This window comes from Pagrus pagrus, assembly GCF_965226575.1.
Source record: "Pagrus pagrus genome assembly, chromosome: 12".
Lineage (NCBI taxonomy): Eukaryota > Metazoa > Chordata > Actinopteri > Spariformes > Sparidae > Pagrus > Pagrus pagrus.
This window is the reverse complement of record NC_140196.1, coordinates 4,653,496-4,676,235: the sequence shown is the minus strand read 5'-3', so window position 1 is coordinate 4,676,235 and position 22,740 is coordinate 4,653,496. Positions and strand designations below refer to the sequence as shown.

General features: G+C 43.3%; 1 protein-coding gene across 2 annotated transcripts in view; it reads right to left on the bottom strand.

The window, feature by feature from the left end:
- LOC311266740 (neuropilin-1a-like) overlaps positions 1-21,524 on the bottom strand; it is an 86,034-nt gene extending 64,510 nt beyond the window's left edge. For both annotated transcript variants that reach the window (XM_084369261.1, XM_084369262.1), the window contains exons 1-2: positions 20,741-21,524; positions 19,675-19,849 (exon numbers count right to left, since the gene is read on the bottom strand). In XM_084369261.1, coding sequence (XP_084225387.1) covers positions 19,675-19,849; positions 20,741-20,831 — 266 coding nt within the window. In that variant the 5' untranslated portion in view covers positions 20,832-21,524. The remainder of the gene's footprint in view (positions 1-19,674; positions 19,850-20,740) is intronic.
- Positions 21,525-22,740: the final 1,216 nt, after the last annotated feature.

The following is a 22,740-nucleotide window of genomic DNA, read 5'->3' as shown; positions in this document are numbered from 1 at the left end:
AAACCAGGGACACTGTCTCATGGTCTCTTGGACTTTGAGACATCCGTAAACAAGCAAATGGTTTGAAAAGATTTTAACTTTCACAAGAAACGAGCAAAAAGGTGTTTCCCTTAGAGAGAGAGACCTGATCAATACAGAAGTATCTCACACAAGCATAGAGCAGAGGTAGCAAACACACAACCATTAAAACTGTATAAACAATCAATACAAATTCAAAATTCAACACCAGCAGCAGCTGCAGCAGAGACTTATAAAGCTGTATAAGCATTTTAAAGTCAGTCCTTTGACTATCCTGGTGTAAAATACCAGACTGAGTCATTTTCTTAAATAGTATCAACCTGTAAATGATTAATAAACAACATTGTTTGTGAGATATCCTCTCTGACAAACATACAGAAATTCTCTGGCATGTCTGTGCACACACATTATGTATCATCGGCGCTGACAGCTGAAGGCATAAACAATATTTCCCGTGTTAACGTCGAGGAATTTGAGCCGGAGGTGAACGAAAATCTGTTCCTCCTTCTCTCTCTGCGTCTTTATGTCTTCAGTCTTATTCTCCATGTGTTCGCAGAAAGCTTTACACGCCCGCTGAGAAATGGACTTAAGAGCTCACTTGTAAAGTTCTCAGCGCCGACGGTGATGTTTAGGTGATGGCGTTTTTTTATGCATGGCATCAAACTTCCACCTCGCTCCCCCTCTCTCCCTGCCGGGTCTTACAGAGAGTCATAAAGTAAGAGCCACAGGGAGAGATGGAGGGAAAGTGTATGACTGTGTGTCAGCCTGGATGCAGATGGCTGCCCTCACTCACTCACACACTCAGTCAGTCAGTCAGTCAGTGAGTCAGTCAGTCAGTCAGTCCAGCCACTCCTGCAGGCAGTCGGTGTTTACTGAGACAGGCTGTTTAATGAAGTGCCTCTGTCTCTTCACACTCTAGTTAAGGAGAGTCTCTCAGTCTGCAGCCCTGCAGCCTCCCTCTCCATCCCCCACCGCAACACTCATTAACCACACCGGCTACTCGTGCCCTCTAAATGCAGCTGTCCGTGGCAAATGCCTTGCTCAAGGGCAAAACGATCGCCGCTCCATCTGCATCTGAGGCCAGCAGCAGATGTTTAAATTAACAAATTTGTGCCATTAAGTGGGACTCTTACACTTAAGTGACGTACAAAGCAGGAGGTGCAAGTGGACTAACTGTCAGGTTAAATAAGCAGACGGTAGCAGGAGGTGCAAGGGCAGGTCAGACGGAAACATGACGGCTGCACCGTGACAGCTCAGTCGCTCAGTAAAATGTTTACATTTTACGTTTCTGCTGTAATAGCTGTCACATTATACTATATAAACTATATAATATCTAAAAAAAGGTTCTATATCAATATAAATTCAATGGCTAGGAGCATTATAATACAGAAACTCAGGCCTTTGTTGGACCATTTTTACAGAAAGCACAATAACCAATTTAATCAAGAACTAATGCAGAAAATAACAACTTGACTTTTAGCTAAGTGCTCCTCAAACAAGCGAGTACGTGGACCTTGTGTTGGGACTGTTTTGTTGATAGCAATCACATTATTCACACTCTGTAGTTCCTGACACCAACACTAAACCCTCGATTTAACCCTTAAAGCGGCGGAAAAAAATCTTTATTCAACATTATTAGAAGTGAATCCATTTCTACAATGGCTGCAAAAAATAAACCCAATCATAACAGAGAGAAAAGCCTATAAAAACTCATTATTGTACTAATTATTAAGACGTCTCATTATCGCCCACGCAGTTTAACAGCTGACCCGCTAAGATGAGCGATACAACCTGACCACATGCAGCGACCGCTGAGCGTCGACAGCGTTTGCCAAATTTAAAACTAATGAGGATGTGGCAGATAACCTTTTTAAATAAACGAGATGCAGATGGAGACGGAGGATTTTCACACAGCCCTGCATTCCTTCGCGCCTTCTTCCCAAGCTACCGAGCTATAAGCAGACACCCCTCGACCGCTCCGCTCGCACACTACAGCTCATTAACGTGCTGCGGTGTTGTGTTGTGTTGCGTTTTCCCCCCGCGGCTAACTTCTTAACACACATCTGGAAGGTTTCACGGGAAGCATTTATGGGGTGAGGTTTTCGAGCTGTTGTTACATTCACCTCCAGCAACGCAAAACAAAGAACAGCTGAAGCTGGGTGGTGACTCAGTGTTTCTGCAGAGCGGCGGCGTCACACCTCTCTCCCTCTGTCGGTCATTTATTCCGTCCACCTCTCTCTCTCTCCCTTCATCTGGACCTGTCTGTCTGTGCAAACACTTTCTGCTCTCCACCTTCCTCTCCAGACATGAAGAGATTCTTCCAAAGACTTGCACCTCTCTATAAAACCATGTGGCTTTAAAGGAAACATTCCACTCCTGATACACCCAAACCAAACTTGTTGGCATGCCCCCGTGTTTCCCCAACAGGCCTCATTCTGCTCCATGTAGTATTTCCCTTCATTACCCAGAAAGCCTTTCAACAACCTCAGGAAAAGGAGCGTGGACTTGTTGCACTCAGCTGCTGACAGAGAGAGCGATTGTGCCTGTAATATCCAGAGAGCGTGCCGATCCAGTCGAGGGATGGATCCTCCTACGTAACGTGAGAGAGAAGCTCTTTTTTATTATTATTATGAGGGTCTGACACCAAAGTCTGAAGTTCACCATTGATCTCAAACACTGTCTGCTGTCCTGGAGGCTGTCTTACAATTTTGTCAGCGTGAAATCACTTTGTCTTTGATTCACGAAGAGAAAAAACTGCACTAAATACATTTTTAAAAAAAGGTTGAAAAAGGCAGGAAACATAACCAACAGCAGATATAGGGTGACTTCTTCTGTTACTTCCTGTTTCCTGTGAATGATACCAACTGACAGAGTTTTCACCCCCAACATGATTTCACACAGGAAGAAGCTGTACCTCAGATAAGCTCCCCGGGGGAGAATACAAGTGAAGCTACTCAGAAAAAGTTGTTCGAACAACATAACAAAATATTATACCAGAATTTCATGTGTCAGCAAAGAAAAATGCCACTTTTCACCAGTATTCATGAGAAATGCCAAGTTTTAATCATTATATTGTATTATTTGTTAAAATGTTCTGAAAAATAGCTGCACAAAGGAATTTTGACTAATAAATAAAACTCTTTGCACTTCACCAGTTGAAACTGGCTGCTGCTGGTTCCGGTGTGAAACAACATTCGGACCCAGGATGTGATGTGTGCCATCCACAACATGTGCAGGAAACTGTTAATGTTCATTACATAACTGTAAAATCAGAACGTAACATTACGTCTTATATGCTGGATTTCACAGCACATAATAAGATTGTGACTTACAACACAGCTCTACTTGCCAAAGTGTGTTTTAATGTCTCTCTTCTCTTTTTCCTCTCAGACATCATGCACTTTGGTTTGCTGTAAATTAGACGACTGCACTTTTTTAAAAGAAAAAGTGTAGCTGACTACAATGCTTGTTTAGGATTACATAACGTGGCTTTATGCTTAGAATGAGTCACGACTGAACTTGACTCATTAATTCGAGTGAGCTCTTCTCTAATGTTACAAACTACTGTATGCATGATGACTCAACATTTGTTGCGCATTTTTAAGCCGAGTGATTTGAACTCCAAGCCGATGCCCTGTCGATGTGACCACCCTCACGCTGAGTACATGTGCACGCCAGAGTGCAACTTCATCTGGGAATTTACCGCCGTGATTAATATGCTAATGTTTTCAGCTCTTAACACCCCAAAAAGCAGCTTAACCGTTCGTGTAAAGTTATGAGCTGACACAATATAGTCTGTCTTATCCGATGCGCACATGATCTTATTGTCGTCTTGCTCGTGACTCTTTCGTGCAGACATTACGGTCACACTGAGACTTTCGAAGCGTACAGGGATAAAAAAAAGCAGCATGTTTTGGGTCAAAAGTGATTGAAAGCTTAGCCACATTTATTCAAAACAACGGCCTCGCTCGGTGACGTGCTGTGCTTAAGATTTATCCTCCATGAAAAAAGTAGAGCCTGACACACACACACACACACACACACACACACACACACACACACACACACACACAACAACAAAACCTTTACTTACCATATGAGGACATAACCTTGACTTAGATGAGCTCCCTTGAGGCATACAGTCACTTCTAACATAACCACTAATTGCTAACTCCAAACATAACAAAAACAAAAGTCTAAACCCTAAATTTGGATGGTTTACCTTGTCGGGATCAGTTTTTTTGTCTCCGGTTGGGAGGTAAGTCCCTCAATGTGACCATGTGAGCCGATTTGTGTTCCCACAATGTGAGTAATACAAGTCCAGACACACAAACACACACAGACACGCACACACACAGGGAAAGCTGCAGGCTACAATGTTCAGATTTTGTAATACATGAGTGGTTTTTGTGTTTTAGTGCTGATAAACGCAATCTGACCAGTCGTTCTGAGCTCTGCTGGGAGGCTACAGATGGCACATGTGTGTGTGCGTGTGTGTGTGTGTGTTGTATCCAAGTGTGTGAGCAGAAAAACCACACTACGACGCCACCTGCCATCACACACACACACACACACACACACACACACCAGTCCATCCCTCCCCGTTTCTCACCTCCCCCGTGTTCACCAAAAAATCTACATCATCTCCCTCTCACTGACTAACTCACTCACACACACACACACACACGCACGCACACACACACACACACACACACACACACGCACACACGCACACACACACACACACACACACACACACACACACACACACACACACACACACGCACACACACACTCTTGAGTACTCACTGCAGCTCATGCCGTCTCTCCACGAATAATACTCTTAGTCAGTTTCCTGCCTCACTTGTGTTCATAGCACACCCACATGTGCACAGGTTTGCGCTTCTATACTTGCGAGGAGCTTCACTCCAAACGCTGCTCAGACCCACCGAACGTGATTCATGTTCAATGGGACGCGAGCGAAAACTGCTTCTCACGGCATTACGGGGATAGCAGGTGGTGCGGGATTGAACTCAGACGCAAGAAAACGGAGGGGTCGAATGTTGTAGCTGAAATGCTGAAGAGATCTGCTTATAAAACGTCTTCATCGTGATGCTCGGCTCCGTGGTTACAGGTACATGAGTATCACAGGAACATGAAGTGCTGCTTGGCACAAAGTCATGAAAACGTTTGGAGGAAACTGGCAGGTTGCTTATTAACAAACTGACGAGCTAACGAGCAAAACTTACTATAGGCTCGTGCGACCATGTCTTATAGAAATTAGGTTTTTGCAATACTAATTTGTTTTCCTAATCACAGTGTGATGACATCATAATTGATGCTTGGATTGTGTTCACAGGCGACAGAAATGTGTTCAGTTGTTTGAATTTTCGACCTGTGTGTTGTGCACGACACACGTTCTTGCTCCGACTTCGGTCAGTGGTCCAAAACTTCAAACTACGGTAACTAACACCTCTAGCATCAGTTTTGCAGATGCAGGGTCATGACATCCAGTTAGGCTTTTTCAAAATAAAGCTTCAGAGAATCATCACATATTTATATTATGAGGTTTCGACTATGCACATTGTGAAACGGTTGCAGTTTGGTTAGATTAAGGCACCAAAACTACTTGGTTAGGTTCAGGAAAAGATCATACTTTGGGTTAAACTAACTACAGTTCTAGATATAATGGTAATTTCAACAAGAAGGGTTGCTTTATCAGTGCTGTATCTCGAAGAAGCCAGAAATGGCGCCCTTAAAAAACAAAATTGCACCTCCAGTGGGTTTGGACCCAAATCTTACCCTTAACCTAAGTCTAATCCCAACCCTAAAACCAAGCCTTGGCCCTAAAATAAGCCCTCTGAGTAAGCGAAGACTCTCAACATCAAAATAAAGCTCGTCATAAAGAAGACACACTCGTTACTGTCTGCAGAACTACTCATTAGAGCTATGAGCACTAACTACAGTAGATGTGTTTTTCTCTCTCGTACACAAACACACTCGTACTCAGAAACGTTCACTCGTGCCACCCATCCGCCCACGCACATTTAATTTTACGACCAAGACTGTAATAAAAGCAATAAACACACATTTTCAAAACAAACAAAACATTGATTGGACGTGTTATTTAGAAGAAGCAGCGTCTACAGAACATTTTCCAAAAAACTGAGAAAAATGTATTCAAGAGAATCCCATTAAAACGTGTCCGATCACACACACACACACACACACACACACACACACACACACACACACAGCCACACAAACTCTGCCCAAAAAATAAATTGGGCCAAGCAGCCAAAGTATGAATATCCTCATCCTTCACCTCGGCCGTGCGGATACAAAGCCGCGGCGGCACAATCCTGCTGGGAAATTAAAACGGAGACGAGGAGGAGGTGGAATTTGTTCTCATTTAAGAAGCCTTAATCTGACAGAGGAGGGAAGGAGAACGCCGCTTTCCCCCCACTTTTCTCTTTTAGACGTACTGTTTAGGGACCCTGAAGGATGAAATGAGATTTGGTGCGAACTCAGTGGGGTTTAATGTGAAAAAAGCTGAAAAGAATGAGAGTTTTTTTCGGGGGGAGTTTCTTCTCAGGGTCAAAGTGTTGCGACTCTCTGTGTCTTTTGCAGAAAAACAAAGTGAGGTAGTCGCTGAATCCGGAGTCTGTCTGGGTAACTCTAGACTTAAACAAACAGTGAAAGGGCGTTCCTCAGTCTGAACACAGGGAAACGTCTCCGTCTGTACCTGAGAGATTTGGGAGGAAAACGGCCTTTTAGTCAAATGACACTCAATCCACACCTCTCTAAAGTGAGCTGAGGGCAAAGCAATAAACACCGTGTCACTTCCACTGCACTCTGACATGCGTTCGCCCCTCCGACAAGTTCATCAGCATTCACAAAGAGGCCCGGCTCGACCATACGTCCCAAAAACATGTGACATTAATTAACCGACTCTATTCAGACGCACATACAGAAACCCAAGCAGGGATTTGTTTCGCTCCGGCAACGAGAGGGTCTAGTTGACAGACAGACAGACGGGGAGGCAGGTAAGGAAGACAAAGAGCAAACAGTCGGACGTTGTTAGATAGTCTTCAATTTCTGAGAAGGACTTTATTAGGCAGAACATGCCTGCTGGTGTTGTGACTGAACGGTTTGCATTTTGAGAAGTCAATAAAAGATTACGCACGATTGACAAATTAGTTTTTCGGTCACGCGAACACCAAAAAAATGAGTCGTCTGTTCTTTGTGGGTCACTGACTCTGGAGCTGCAGGCTAACACTTTAGCATCATGAGTGAAAGTGAAGGAAGCTAGCTTAATCATCAGTGAAGATACTGCAGCAGCAACCTGGGGTGTTTCTTTTTAAGTGTAATATCACACAAAGATAACACACTACTGTGGTAAAGAAGACTGTAGCTAACTAAAGCACAGTGAAAGAAGGAAATATTGTCCAAAAATATTAAGCTAATATTGCATGTTAAACATTAGTATAGGCACAAAACATTAAAAAAATACAATTGTAGTTCTGGCAGGTCAGTATACTCATCTCTCTCACTGTTTTAAGGAGTTTAAACTTAGTATTTCTAATTTGTGCAGCTTTATACTTTTCCTTCACTAGATGCTGCAGAGAGAAAACTTTTACATTTTACTCCTGCACACTATTTGATTTGTTGAACGTCACAAGCGATAGCCGATCAACGCTGAACAATCTGAATCTGGAGCGAGTAACTGAAGTCGTCAAATAAACATAGTGGAGTGAAAAAGTACAATATTTTTATAATGAAGTGGAGTGGATGTATAAAGCAAAAGTAGAAGTAAAAGTACCTCAAACTTGTACATGAGTATACTGACTGACACTAACATGTTATTTTTTACTGCACTTGTACATCAAATATCAGTTATCGGCCTCCTTGACTAATTATTGGTATCACCACTAAATAAAACCATATCAGTCGATCTCAAAGACGATAAAGACAGAAACATGCGCTGCATTTTCACTTATTTAACTACCAAACAACGTGTAATGCAGTTGGGTTCATTCAACACTAAGAAGGGGCCACTACTACTTATATAAGTAACACATTCAAGGACTAATTTACTTGTAACAGAGAATTGCAACACTGTGTTAAAGGACATCAACACCACCACCACCGCTGCTGCCGCTGGTTAGAGATTATCACTCTTCTTTACGTTCTACTAAACTAAAGTGTTGTCATGTACAACCAGAGCGGATCACGTCCCAGTTCCACATGATGATTTTGCTCTCAGCACTTCCCTGACACACCCATTTCCTTTAGTCAGCAGTCTGATTCAAAATAACTCAAAACTCATGACACAGACGAACACTGACTCACTCCGACGTTCGCTCCACTACTGAAATACCCACAAAAGTTAATATAATGAAGCCTCAGAGACACAAACACAAATCTCGCATGTTTTTCTGAGTGTCAAAATAAAAGCCCCGGGTGTTGTTTAGCTGAACCTGAGAGATCTGGGTCACCATCCTCGTCTTGCTACATCCATGTATGTATTTATTTCAGTTTTCGTTGCGTATGCATATCTGTAAGTGTGTGAGTGCCTCCCACACACTTTAATCTGTTTATCGTCTGCCCACAAGATGTGTGTGTGTGTGTGTGTGTGTGTTTTTCTTCTATCTACATGTCTCAATGGGAGGTCACCCCGGGGCGTTTCTACACAGACAGATACAACACATTCCTCTTCGATCTGCGAAGGGAAAAAAAGACTTTATTGTCCAGGCGGCTATAGTGAAGAGCTATTTAGGCTTCACTGGAGGGGGGGCTGGGTTACCCGTCGCGCATATTTGAAAGGACAAAGTGTCCCAGGGTGCTCATCCAGTTTGACTCTCAGCTGACCTCCGACCCCCGCATCCCGACGCTGACCTGTCCCAAGCGTGACATTGAGTTTTCACGGGGCTTTTAAGTTCACAAGGAGGCAGATTACAAACAAGACACATGACACGAAGGCTCCAACTATCTATCTATCTATCTATCTATCTATCTATCTATCTATCTATCTATCTATCTATCATGTGTTGAGCTCCTATAATTCGGGCAAATTTTTAGATATTTTAAACACTTCAAAGTTCACGTGAGGCCATTTTTCACGTCTTTTGGAGCCAGTTGGACCGGCTGCCTGGACCTGAAGCTGTTTTCACAGAGAGCTCTGCTGAGGTGTGAAAACCTGCTGAAGCTGGACTGCGGTCCAGAAAAAAAAAAAAACCAAAACAGTCGAAAAGTAGATTCCTGCAGAGTCCACACCACGTATGAGAGCCAAGGAGCTTCACAAACTTGAAGTTGGAGAACATCAGTGGTGCCACACACACGTAGGTGTCATTTGCCATCAAAGTTAGGGCTGCAAATAACGTTTCTGTTTGTTGTTGATTACTTTCTTGATTAATCGATTAGTTGTTTGTCTCAGGATGATGTCCTTAAATGTCTTGTTTGGTCCACAACCCAAAAATATTAAGTTAACTGTCACAGAGGAGTAAATAAACCAGAAAATATTCACATTTAAGAAGCTGTAATCAGAGAATTTTGACTTTTTATCCTTCAAAAATCACTCTTAATTGATTACAAGTGCATAAAAATGCATGAAGTATAAAAACACATTGTCCTCAGAGCGCGCCTCACTCTGGAAAATACACATCTGGCGAATGCCTGCATGGCTGGAATTTCTCTCCTTTGATGGTGCTGCTGCATTATGACATGCCATGCACTGAGGCGTGACTCATTTTTCTTGCTTTTATGTGGTATCACAACCAAAGTCACAGCGAAATAAAAAGAAGAAAATCGTACATTTTTCAGGGTTGTGATCACACGGCACACGATGTTTTGATCCATGTCTCGGGAAGGAACAAAAGAGGCTTGCAGTGCGGATGAAGCCTGAGCCTGAAATTTCCCTAAAACCTGAAGATTTAAAAAGTAGCCATGTCCAACCATCCTCACATTAATATCCTGCCCGCGCCTCTTTGGATAAATCCTCCAAAATTTATTCAACCAGCCAATCCAAGCCATCCGTTTTACTGACATCTCTGTCATTTCCATGCTCACTTCACATCCAGTGTTCGCAGTGGATTTGAATATGTCGAGCTTTAATTGGAGATAACGGCCCGACAGAAGCTTCTACGCAGAAACGGTTCAAAACAAGATTTATTGTTACAGTTAAATCCGACTGTTTACCCTGATAGATGACCCTCTATCGTGCATAAGGGTGTGTATTTTGTTGTTGGAACATCTGGAGTGTATCAGCGAGTCCGTCCTGTAAATCCTGTGATTGCAGCTGTTTGAGTGTGTGTGTGTGTGTGTGTGTGTGTGTGTGTGTTTGAGAGACACTGCTAACCGGGCTCCCCGTTCTCCCCCCTCCGTCAAACTCTCTCCTCGTTAATCTGCTCGTTAAGGATCTAATCTGACATGTGTTTTCATTTGTGTGTGAAAGCGTGAGTGTATGTGAGTGTGTTTACGTGCGACTCACTGATGAGTGGCGAATCCACAATGGGTCTGATTACATTCACAGCAATGTGTGTGTGTCTTATTGTGTGTGTGTGTGTGTGTGTGTGTGTGGTGTGTGATTCATTCGGGACGCACAGTTTGTGCCTCTAATTGTTTAGAGGAGCAAATCCAAACAATCTACAATTGCATAAAAGAAACAATAGCAGGATTCAAAGTTCACCCTTCCTTCCATTGGACAAATATTTGCCGCTGAGAGACGAGAGTCAGCTGGTGAAAGTCAGCCAACGTTCATACGTTATTCTTACTCTGATCTATAAATGGAGGAAGCTGAGAATTATATTTACTGACAGATAAATTCTGGAGCACAGATTTCGGGCACCAGGCGGCCTATTAAAAGCTCAGACTGCAAAACAATGTAGATGTAATAACTGCCAGTTAATTTAAACTTCAAAATGGTCAACCTCAATCTGTGGAGCATATACAGCTAACAACACGGGTACTTTTCTCACGAGTTGATAGAGACCGAAGCGGAGTTACAAGGACGGTCGATATAACACTTTCTTTTAGCACAACGAATGCTAATGTTGCTCCTAAGCTGGATGTTTCTTAGGCAAATGTTTGCCAACACATCAGCTCCCGATGTCCTCAGGCCATCCTTGGCTAAGCCTCCGCTTTTTTCAAGTTATTTCTTACACCAGTAATGTTGTAAATAGCCTTTGCTGATAAAGTGGTCCAGATACAGGCGGAAATGGCAGCTGCGGGTACAATTTTCTCAATCATCATGTAGCGTGTAGTTTTTTATTGAGTTTAATAATAGCGTTTACAGCCAGAAGTTCAGGTTGTAGCAACACGGTGGAAAAGTTCACCATCATTTCTCCAAATCGAGGAGAAGGAGACAGAGAGCATATGGTGAACAGAGAAAAAAAAAATAGGCTGGAAAAACATGGCGAGTGCACATGGAGTTCACAGAGTGTGAAGAGAGTCAGTGAGAGAGAGGAGAGGAAGTGATGGTGCCAGACGTGATAAAATAAAAAAAGTGACAGAACAGCCTGAGGTTAGATGAGCAGGAGGAGAGACAGTGAGAGGTCCGTCACTGAGGTCAGGATCAGACCGACCATGCCAGCCAGCCCAAAGCCCTCTGTGTCCGAGTCTGTCCGTCCACTTCTTCCTGATCTTCTCCCATTTCCCCTTTGCTTCCACTCTAATCCCAGAGATCACAGTCTACTTTCTGATACAACAGATTTCCTCCTGGACTTTCAGTTTCCTCTCTTCTTTTTCATTTCTACTTCCATTTTTGTTGTTCTTTCATTCCTTAAATATTTGAAGTCCGTGAAGATCATACTAAAAGCGCAGGATAGTTGAAGGGAATTCCAGATTGAGACCCCATAGCAACATGGGAAATGTAGTCATTTTTGGAAAGCACAAAAGGGAGAGGTACATTGATCTGTAGATCTGTTGTTGTGTGAGTATTTAAGTCTCTTTCTCACTCAGACTGGTCATTTGTTAAATCATTGTGGAATTCCATCAATCAAACTATAAAAATCTGACTTTTCTTTCCCAATTAAAACACAAACATTGTCAGGGTTTTGTGAATATCTTCAGCTTTAACAAATTCATTTGAGATTTCACACGTTTGTCATCACAGAATGTGAATCATTACATAAGACCAGACAACTCATTCAGACTACAAACAGGAAAACAAAACAAAAATCCATCTTTCATTGACCTAAATCTCGTTGCTCTTTTGTACTTTTAAAGTAACAAATAGAGGGAACACATCGCTGCAAAACACATAACAACCGACCAAATAATTTTGGGAGGCTCACGCCTCAAATTTCCTTGGAAGCGAGCCACAGGCTAACCATTCTGTGACAGCAGCGCATTTAGTCTTCCTGTTTTGTGCGGCCGCTCTGGAACTGAAAAATACAACCATCTGGAGGGGACGCTTTTATTTTCTTTAAAACTGGCAAAGTCAGACTGAATGCTGAGCACAGGATCGCTGGCGAAACAACGCCTCGAGTCTGAAGCCACATAAAAAAAGGCTTAAGTTCAACAGAACATTTGTGATGTGGTGCATTTTTTGTGGCGCAGCACAAACACGAGACTAAACAAGTCACAGTGCTGTTTTGCACTTTCACAAGACGAGGTCATCAAGAATGGGCTGGGAACTGAAGTTTACCCGACTGTATATCCGCCCAATCAGCAGTCCATCCCACAATCCTTCCAGACATCTCATGAGTCATACGACTGTTTTCTTCCATCTGTCGTTCAACAATACATCCAATTCTTCCATCGCTCGACCCATCAATCATCCATCCATCCATCCATCCATCAACATTTTCTTTAAACCATCTGTTTATTCATTTACAGTCAGCTCCATCTATCATCCAGCAATCCATCCATCCTTCCAGCCATCTTCCATTTTGGGGATTCATCCACCCATCAATCCACCAATCAATACATCCATTCACCCCCAAATTCTTCAATCCACGGTCCAACAATCTATTTCATCCTTCAGCTAGCAGTTCATCCAATCGTCCATCCATCCTGCATTCCTTCCAACCATCTGTTGATTCATTTTACAGTATCTGTCAGCTCCATCCATCATCCACCTTGGGATTCAGCCATCCATCATCTTTTTCCATCAACCATCCAGGAATTCATCCCTCCATTGTCCAGCGACTCAATCCACCAATCGATAACATCCATTCATCCCCAAATCCCTTCCATCTGTGGTCCGACAATCAATTTCATCCTTCATCCAGCAATCCATCCAATCATCCATCCGCCATACGTTATTCTATCAGTTGATCCATCCATCCATTCATCCGTCGTTCCAGCCATCTGTTGATTTATTTATCCATCCTCATCGTCAAATAATACATCCTTCCTTCTGTACATCGACCCATCTTACGATTCAACCATTCATCTATCCATCCAAACATCGATCAAACGATTTGCAGATCCATCCACGGATTTATTCACAATCTGCCATCTCTTTATCCATCCTCGATCCATTCTTCAATCGTTGTATCATTTAGAAAACACTTTATCCATTCTCAAGCAATCCATATAGATTCATCCATCAACCATTTATACATCAATGCATCCTGCCATCATGTCATCCATTCATCCATCCAGTTAGCAATCTATGTATATAGATATATATAGATATATATAGATATAGATGTATATATGTATATAGATCTATCTGTATCTCCATTATCATCTATTGATCTTTCATCCATCCATCCATCTTTTTACCATACTGTATAATGTCAAATGCTTCATTTGTACGATCTGTCAAGTAAAATCAACTCTGAAAACATGAAGTGACTGGAAAACAGTTTATAAATAACACAGCCCCCCAGCCCTGACACAAAAACACACACAAAAACCCTCAAAATGTGTGTTTCCGTTCATGTGACATCTGCAGGCTCTGGGTTGTGGGTCCTGTGACTGTGTCTCTGCTTGAGAAACTACTTTTTTGACTAATAAGTGAGCACTTTGCCTCAGGACATGAGGAACAACTGGTCCTTCCATCACTCTGTAGAGGAATTTATAGCATCTGCCTCCATTTCTTTCTCCGTCTTGTTCTGTCGTTCACCCTACAAGCTGTTATTTATCCTCATGGGGTTGATCAAGACGTCGCAGTTATTCTGTGATGCAGTGTTTGTTATTCACTTCTTTGCTGCACCAACTTTTCCTCAGCTTGCTCTGGTTCAGTCTGACCTTTTTATTAATTTGAGGATTTCACAGTTTATTAGGTCCACCTAGCTAAAACTAGGGCAAACCAATAGAGCAGCCATACAATAAAGCCTATTTTCATGAGGGAAATAATGTTTGTTACATTTTGTTCTCCCAATTCATATCAGCAATACAATAAAATTCAACATCACAACAAACTACAGTCTCTGAGTGATCATGAGGTTGAATCATCTCTCTACAACAGTCTCATATCAATGTTGGATCCAGTCTTTAAAGGCATGCTATGTGAGAGTTGTTGGTTGAAGTTGCAGTAAACGAGAACTAAAGTTGATTGTTGAGTTTTAGTCACAGATTGTCAAAATACAGACGCTTTAGGTTGGTGAGCCACCAGTCCAAAGCATCTGTATTAGGATCTCTGAACCAGACGAAGCAAAATGATTAAAAAAAGATAATAATAAATGAAAATGAATCTAGACATAGAAGCAAAGTCATGCATAGTGTATCTTTACATGATTGTTGAGCATCAAACCTTTGCTTGGATATTTTAGACACAACGATCTTTCAGATATAAAACTCAACAGCAGCTGATGGAAGTATCCTGTATATATACAGATGGTTGACAAAATAAAGGAAAAGCCATTAATTGTCTTGGTCAGGTGTTGGTCCGCCAGCTTCCCTCAGTTGGTGTAAATGGAGAGTCTTTGGGTTTTTGGACCATTGGTTGGACAGAAGCAGTGATTTGAACACGTCACTTTGGGCTGTGGGAAACTGTGATGAGCAGTTTTCACAATTTTATAGACTAAACAATTTGTCTTAAAAATAATCATCAAGATTTATCACTGATGAAAATAATCTTCCAGAGCCTCCCATCCGTGTTTAGTTGGGTTGGACTCTGGTGACTGTGAAGGCAACAACATGTGATTAATATCCTCTTCATACTCGTCAAAACACTCAGTGACCTCTCGTGTCGAGATTCAACCCATAAATCCTGTCCGTATTACAAAACTCGACAAGAATGTGTGTCAGAGGGTTTGCAGAGCGTGCACGCCGAAGCTGTTTGCACCACAGAGTGCACATGAAGCATACTGTAAGTGACAGAAAGTTTGGTTGCCTGCGTGCGTGCGTGTATGTGTGATGTGTGTGTGCGTGTTGTGTATGTGCGAGGTGCAGACTGTGCCAGCGCAGCCTCATGTGGGAGGAAACAGTTCAGCCAACTCTTAAAAAGATGTCCCAAATTATCCCGCCACCGACGCATGTTCCTTACCCATGCCTCTGCTCTATTTTACCGCGCTCCGCGGGGATTCACTTTTGTCGGCCACGCTATTTCAGACGTGGACGTGAGACAAGACTTGTTCTGGTGCCGCTCCAGATTGGCTACGGAGGCAGAGCCGATGGATCTTAGCGTGTCTGAACAAAAAGTGTTACTGGTTCTCGTCTACACCAACGTCTGTTCACTGAGCGCAGATTTCGCCACTTGAGAGCTTGTCGAAGTAAAAGGTTGTCGGTGGAATTATCACCCAGACTGGCTGTTTTTACAGAAGCTCATGGAGGCCTCGCGAACCACAAATGAATCCATTTAACCCTATATTATATTTTTTGGGGATTTCCAGCTGGTTAATGATCACATAAACTGCCCTACATCGTTTTTAAAGTGTACATTTTTGGCGATAAGGCGTCCAAACTGATGCATCGTCTAATTTTAGCACAAAACACCCCCAAAGTTCCAGTTTCCTCCTTCATGAATCACACCGGCAGGAAACATTTCCCTGCTGACAAATATGTATTTTTAAAAAAGGCTGTAATTAGGGATCATAATTACAAACCCCGGGTCACGAGGGTGCATACGAGAGGAAAGATATGTTGTGACACAGATGTCGGAAACGCAGCCTGCGTTTCCTTGAGGACGTCAGCGCCGAGGCTTCTTTGTTTGGCTAGTTAACTGCAGACATGTTTCACAGCACTGGAACATGTTTGCTCCATTTTGGTCCAGTAATTTAATTAAGGGGGCCGGCCGCGAGAAATGGGCAAGCAGCGACAGGCTATTTGATGAGGGAGGAGGGGGGGGTGTCGCTCCAACAATAAATTGAGGGTATATTTGAATTAAAAATGGGAGATAGTCGAGTGTTATTGAAACTGTCCTGTAACCTAAATGCTACTGGGCTTGATTTCCCTGCAGAACATTCAAAGTCCATCTGGGGAAAGAGGCTGGACCTCGACAAGCTCATTTACTACGAGGGTAACCAGATAACAGCAAAGCCTTAAAAAGACATGTGTTTCATCTAGAGCGGAAACAATTAGTCCATTAGCTTATCAACAGACAAAATTCTTATGTTCAGTTAGTTTCTCATATCACGTATTCGGCCAAAGAAGCAGAAGAATTTGCTGGATTCTTGTCAAACGTGAATTTTCTGCTTTTCTTCTGATTGTAAATTGAATTTGCTTTGTTAAAATAGCATTTGAAGACTTAATTTATTAAATAGTGAATACAAAAATGTAACAATTGTTGGCTTTATTACTAATTCTACATGTTTCACCAGTGTGCAAACTAACCTAAAGTGTTTTTCTTGATTGGACGTGAAGATTTAGCTACTTAAACTTTCCGAACCTCACACTTGCAGTTAATCGATATAAAGATCTGCTTTTCTAAATGATTTCATCTGAATGAAATGCCAGAAAATCATCAGATATGCCCTCAAACCAACAGTAACATCTTCAGACATCTTGTTTTGTCTGGTCAACAGCCCAAAAACCCAAAGATGTTTAGTTTACAGTGACATAAAACACAGAAATACAGGAAAAACCTCACAAAAGACTGTTTATCTTAAAATGACTTAAAGGAACAGTCCCCCCAAAAACTGAAAACTTTTACTTTAAAGAATTAAGTGATTGTCACGATTGCTGCAGATTCATTTTCTGTGAATTGACTCATTTATGAATCTACTTTTTGTTTCAGCTCTACTATAAATGAAGGCCTGAGAGCGAACTCGCAGCACTATCACTCCTCTGTGCAGAGACAACAGAGGTCAGGGGTCAGATCTGGAGCTGATAGGGATTCAGTATCTTGCTCAGGGACACTCGCTGATTGACAGATCCTTGCTGCCACACGTGTCCGGCAGCAGAGGTGAACACACAACCGTCAAGCCTTCAGATTCATGATCCAACGTTACATCCTGTTGCTGCCTCCACTCGAGGCCTCGCCGACTCGAGTGTCACAACTTGGAGCAGGCGCTGAGCTCGGTGGCATCAAACGCCGGAATGAAACTCTTAAATATCGTCGCAGGAAATTTTTAAGTGGGACTGCGGTCTCGCCAAAAGGCTTAAAGCCCGACTCAATGGGCATATTTCGAACATTTGACTCGTTCCCAAAAACAACACGGCTCCTGCCAAGTCGGAAAGAGCTTCGAGCTACACCCCGTCATCATCCAACATAAACTCACACAACAAATAATGAAACCAATCGAGGCAAAAGCGGAGGGGCCCCCTAACAAAACAGCCAACTGACACGTTAAGGTGGCTGCAGGGTGGCCCCGGCCTGCGAGACGGACGCGAGTGTTGAATCCTGTAGCGGTGAACGGGTGTCAGTCTTAATTTGGAAATGTGGAAGAGTGTGTGTGGCCAAAGTCAACAGTGTCATTACATAGAGAAAGAGCGTGGACGCTGACAAAGAAGCAGAAATAAAGGAAAAGCTTATGACCAAAACTTTATTCTATATTCGTCTCTGTTCCCTCCTCTGGCTCTATCTGCTCTCTCACCTGATAAGAACATATAACCGACATGTTTTACATGTTAAATCATATATTTAACAACACAAGTGCTTTTTTTTCCAGCACATTAACTTATGGAAAAGTAATTTAAGCACCCAATAACGCTCTGCCGGTGGTGTCCTCCAGTGCCAACCGCTGTTTGATTTTACCACCAAGATTTACTACATTTCATTAAGTACTTAAACTGCATTATTACGTACTTATTCTGCTCCCCGGGTTATCACACAGAGTGAGGGTCATCGCAGGAGGAGGGTTTGTCAAGATAAAAGCTTTTCCCGACTTTTAGCGAAAACACTGAAAGGTGTGTGATCCACTGGATGACACACAATACCCACTATCCCTCCTGAACGCTAATGGTTTATTAGTCCCTCGGTGGTGAAACATGATCCGATAGTATTGGAGGACCCCATCTGTGAGACAGCGCCTGGACGGCCGGTCGTGATTTACACAGGAGCCGTTTATGGAGCTTTTAAAAAAAAGACAGAGGAGCCGACATAAAAACGGGCTTATTTATGGAAGAGAGCAACACATGGGCTGTTGTGTGGATGCACACAATCGAGTGTGTGTCTCTGGGTCAAAGAGAGAAGGGAGGGTGGTGGTGGAGGGGTTGTGTGTGTGTGTGTGTGTGTGTGTGTGTGTGTGTGTGTGTGTGTGTGTGTGTGTCTGCATGTAGGCTTGTTTACAGGTTTAGCAGGGTGAGGCTCAGGATAGCATCATTAGACGTGCAGGAATGACTTTGGGTGCATGTTTGAGTGGACTGAGTGGAGACTACATGTTGTGGAAGAAGGTTTTTAAAGTGTTTGAGCCAAAAGTAACCCTCGCCTGGTCCGTGTGGAGTCATATAAGCTGGTGATGTTGACAGGAAATGAGCTGCTTTAATGTTTACCGGCATCATCGTTGTTTTCTCGATGATTCAGCTAATTTTTTGTCTTAAAAACATCAGAAAACAGACAAAAATGCCCCAAGTTGTGATCATAAAACCATTTGTATCGTCCTAAGACAAAGACAGCAAGTTTACTGTCATAGAAGACAAAGAAAAGCAGCAAATCTTCACATTTGACAAGCCAGAACAAGGCGATTATAAAAACAATACTGCTGACGATTAATCAATTAATTGACTTATCGTTGCAACCTAACAGCAGCTTCAGACAAAAACCATCAGCTCATGTTTGTGTCTTTCTCCAACATCCTCAAACTTCCAGACAGCAGCGCTTCCAACAATTTGCAGAAAATTAGATTAGACCCTTCAGCTTCTATTTCTGCAAACAAAAAAGAGCCGGACGAACTCGATCCTCCTCCTCCAAATACAAACAGGTAAACTCTGCCTCCAAATGAAAAGCAAACACCATTTCTTGGCTGCTGTGATGAGCAAACTGAACTCCATCAGTTAAAACGCTGCTGCACTCTCCTCTCAAACCCTGCCAAAAAAAAGAGAGAAAACCTGGAGCGGAGACACACTCCTCCCTGCTTATCAAGTATGAATTACAAAACCCATCAGACCCCATTTTCCTCTGAAGCAACTGCCAGCAGCTTCAGTTGCCATATCTCACCCCTTGTACCTCCAATCTCTCTCTGGGAGCAGATGTAGTGCTCCTTGACCAATAGGTGGCAGAGTTTCACACTGTATCCAGGCAGGATTGAGGAGAGAGAGCAAAGGAGGGTGGGAGAGGATAGAGAGAGAGAGGGTGGGAGTGAGGGGTGAGGAGTGAACTCTTACTTGCAGTCTCTGTCCTCCAGATCAAAATGCGGATTGAAGTTGATGAGGATCTTCTGACCGGGCTCGGGGGCTGTTATCACCCACACGCACTGCTGGGAGGGCGGGTAGGCGCCGGGATAGCCCGGGGAGGTCAGGTAGTCCGCGGTGTGGATCTCTATATTCCCTCCGCATTTATCTGCGCAGGAGAAAGGCAGAAAGTTGGTGAGTTAGTGGAGAGAAATGGACTTTCTGCGCACTGATAGTTGACTGATAGTGTGACGGATTAAAGTGCGTCAGCAGGGGATGGAGAGTGGAGACACTCAGACTGACACTCCAGCTGGGGATCATCGTAAATAAACCCAAATATCCACCAGTGGAGTGAAAAATCACGTTGAAGGAAAAGGCGCCGATTTCTGCGCCAAGACCTCATCCACACACTGTCACTATAAATTCACACCACAGCCTCAGAAAAAAAGGTGGTAAACCTCTTGATTATTTCGGTAAAGGTGGTGTAAAGTGGTGCCTTTGCGTCCCTGCCATAAGGTGTGATTACGCCCATATGAAGGTGAGGTGAGCAGGCTGCTGCCTCTCCTGCGAGACAGGCAGCGGTGATTAAAATTGAATTTTCTCAATGAATGATTTGAGAAATTGCTTTTTTAAAATGTATCAAGCTTCAGTGGCAACGCGCGCAAAAAGCTCCAAAATGCGTCTCTGAATGGCTCAAGCGCCAAAATGCGTAATTATTAAAAGAGGAAATCTGAACATAGGGACTCCTTGTGCGTCTGTGAGGAGAAATGGTCAGTTAGAGAGGTTCCCTCAGGATCTTTTGTTATGCTGAACATTTCTAGAATAATCCTTTCTGTGTGCGTTTTGTATAATATTCTTAATTCTGTTCATCCTTTACAGCAGAAACAGTGTTTCAGGTCTAACTTGAGCGCCTGCAGACGTGCCCTCACAGGTAAAACACCGAGGCAGTAAACAGGTGAGAGGCAACAATGGTGCAAAATGATGCAAAACCGGATCGATGTTCAGCCAAGGCAGCCTGTTGTCAAGCCACATGTATTCAACACAAGCAGTCAACACCTACCAGTCTGAGTCAACGAGGCAACCGAGATGACTTGGGTGAAAAGGAACAATAGCAATCCACTACGCATCCTCAGATTGTACAACACAGACATTCTGTAAAAAGAAATTAAAGACAAACGGGAGGAGAGGAGGGGGAGAAACGTCCAGGGGGGGAGAGGAGGTTTACGTCCAAAAAAAAATAAGCGAGAATTGTCTCAAAGTAAGAGATCTGGTTGTTGTAGGGTCCCCAGCATCCTGCGAGCTTCAGCAGCAGAGCCCCGCGTCTGTCAGGGAACAACTTGCCATCTCCCGGAGAGAAAAATAATAATCCAAATGCAGAAAAGAAAGACGAAGATTTGAAGAAAAAAAGGGGGAAAAATCCGTGCGTTGAAAGTGGCAGCGATTCTGTCTGAAAACCTCGCACTTGTGACAGCGGGCAGCAGCGGGTGGACGTACTTCCAGAGTGGAAAAATTCAAAAGAAGCGAACCGGCATTCAGTGAAAACCAACCGAGAGGAACATCGGAGCGCCGCTGAGCCTCCTCCAGATCTCCACTCCTGATTTCAGTCCTCTCTCTCTCCGCCTCTCTTCTCCGATCGCAGCGACTGACTGACCGCCACAGCAGAAAATGTCAGCAATACGAGGCGAGTCGTGAAAGTAACAGCGTGAATTTCCACTCCCCAAAAATTCCTGCTGTTAGACGCCACAGCGCGCAACCAGCAGCAGCAGCAGCAGCAGCACAGCAGCAGCAGCGACCGACCGCTACAAGGGGCTGGAGCAAACTGACACCGGTGCGCCCTCTGTGCGCTCCCGACGCATGCGAGCGAGAGGAACTGCGCACGCAAACTCCGGGCTGGCATGCGAGTGTGGTACAAGGTGTGGGCAGTGTCCGCCGAGCAGGCGGGAGCAGAGCGCACATCTGATCTTTGTTACAGCGAGGAGAGGAGGATTCAAGACGGATGCATCTGCGCTTGCTTTGGTGACCTACATCAGACAGCTTGTCCCACTGACCGAATATGTTCATCAGGCTGATTATATGTTGGGTTTCTACTGATGTTAAAGCAGAGAATTGGCCAAAATATTAGTTTCATTTTCCCAATAAATTACTTCATTTATTTGTCAGGATTAAACTCAAACGCACATGTTTAACTTGGACTTGGATATATTGGACCAGGGCCTTGTACATCTCTAAAAAACACAGAGAAATGATTGATACGTGGATATGAACTGTCCCTGGCACATGACACATCATTTATCATGTTTCAAATCACCCACAATGCATTCTGTCCTTTATCCATTTTAGGTTAAATAAAGGGATCAATGAGCCTCTCTGCCATATTGATGGAGTATGATTGGAGAGCGTTGGATGTTACATTAAGACTGACACCATAGGCTGTTATTATATTGACAAAGGCTGCACATGGGCAGAGAGGCAAGAGCTGACTGCAGAGGAGGAAAGATGAGTTATTGCAAGAACTCTTTTACTTCATTGCGTGTATATAAAATAATATTTTATGTACAACCTAGATTCCCTAAAAAGTTGAAACGCAACGTAAAACTTCGACAAAAGCAGAATGCAATCATCTGCAAATGAGCAAAGTGTTCATGTAATGGTAACTTTAATACAATCGTGACACCATCACCTGTTACCGCTGAACCTGTTCACCTGTGGGATGATCCCAACAGGTGTTTTTGGATCGCTCCACAACCTTCACGGTCCTCCGTCGCTCCTGTCACGACTCGTTTGGAGCGTCAATCAAATTCAGAATAAGCAACGTGCAAAGTGCTCTAGTCAGACTTTAATGTTAAATGCAGTACAGGAGTGCCTACATTTCCCAGAATGCCTTTCAGCAACCCCCCCAGAGAACATGCCTGAACTTGTTGCAGACCGGTGGGTCATTTTAGGTGTGAAGAAAACAATAGTGAGAGTGATGAAAGAGCAGAAAAGCAACACAAAACAACACGTTTCTTCACAGGACTCGTGTCGGTGCAGGAAGAGTTATTAGATCCTCTGTGATGGGTT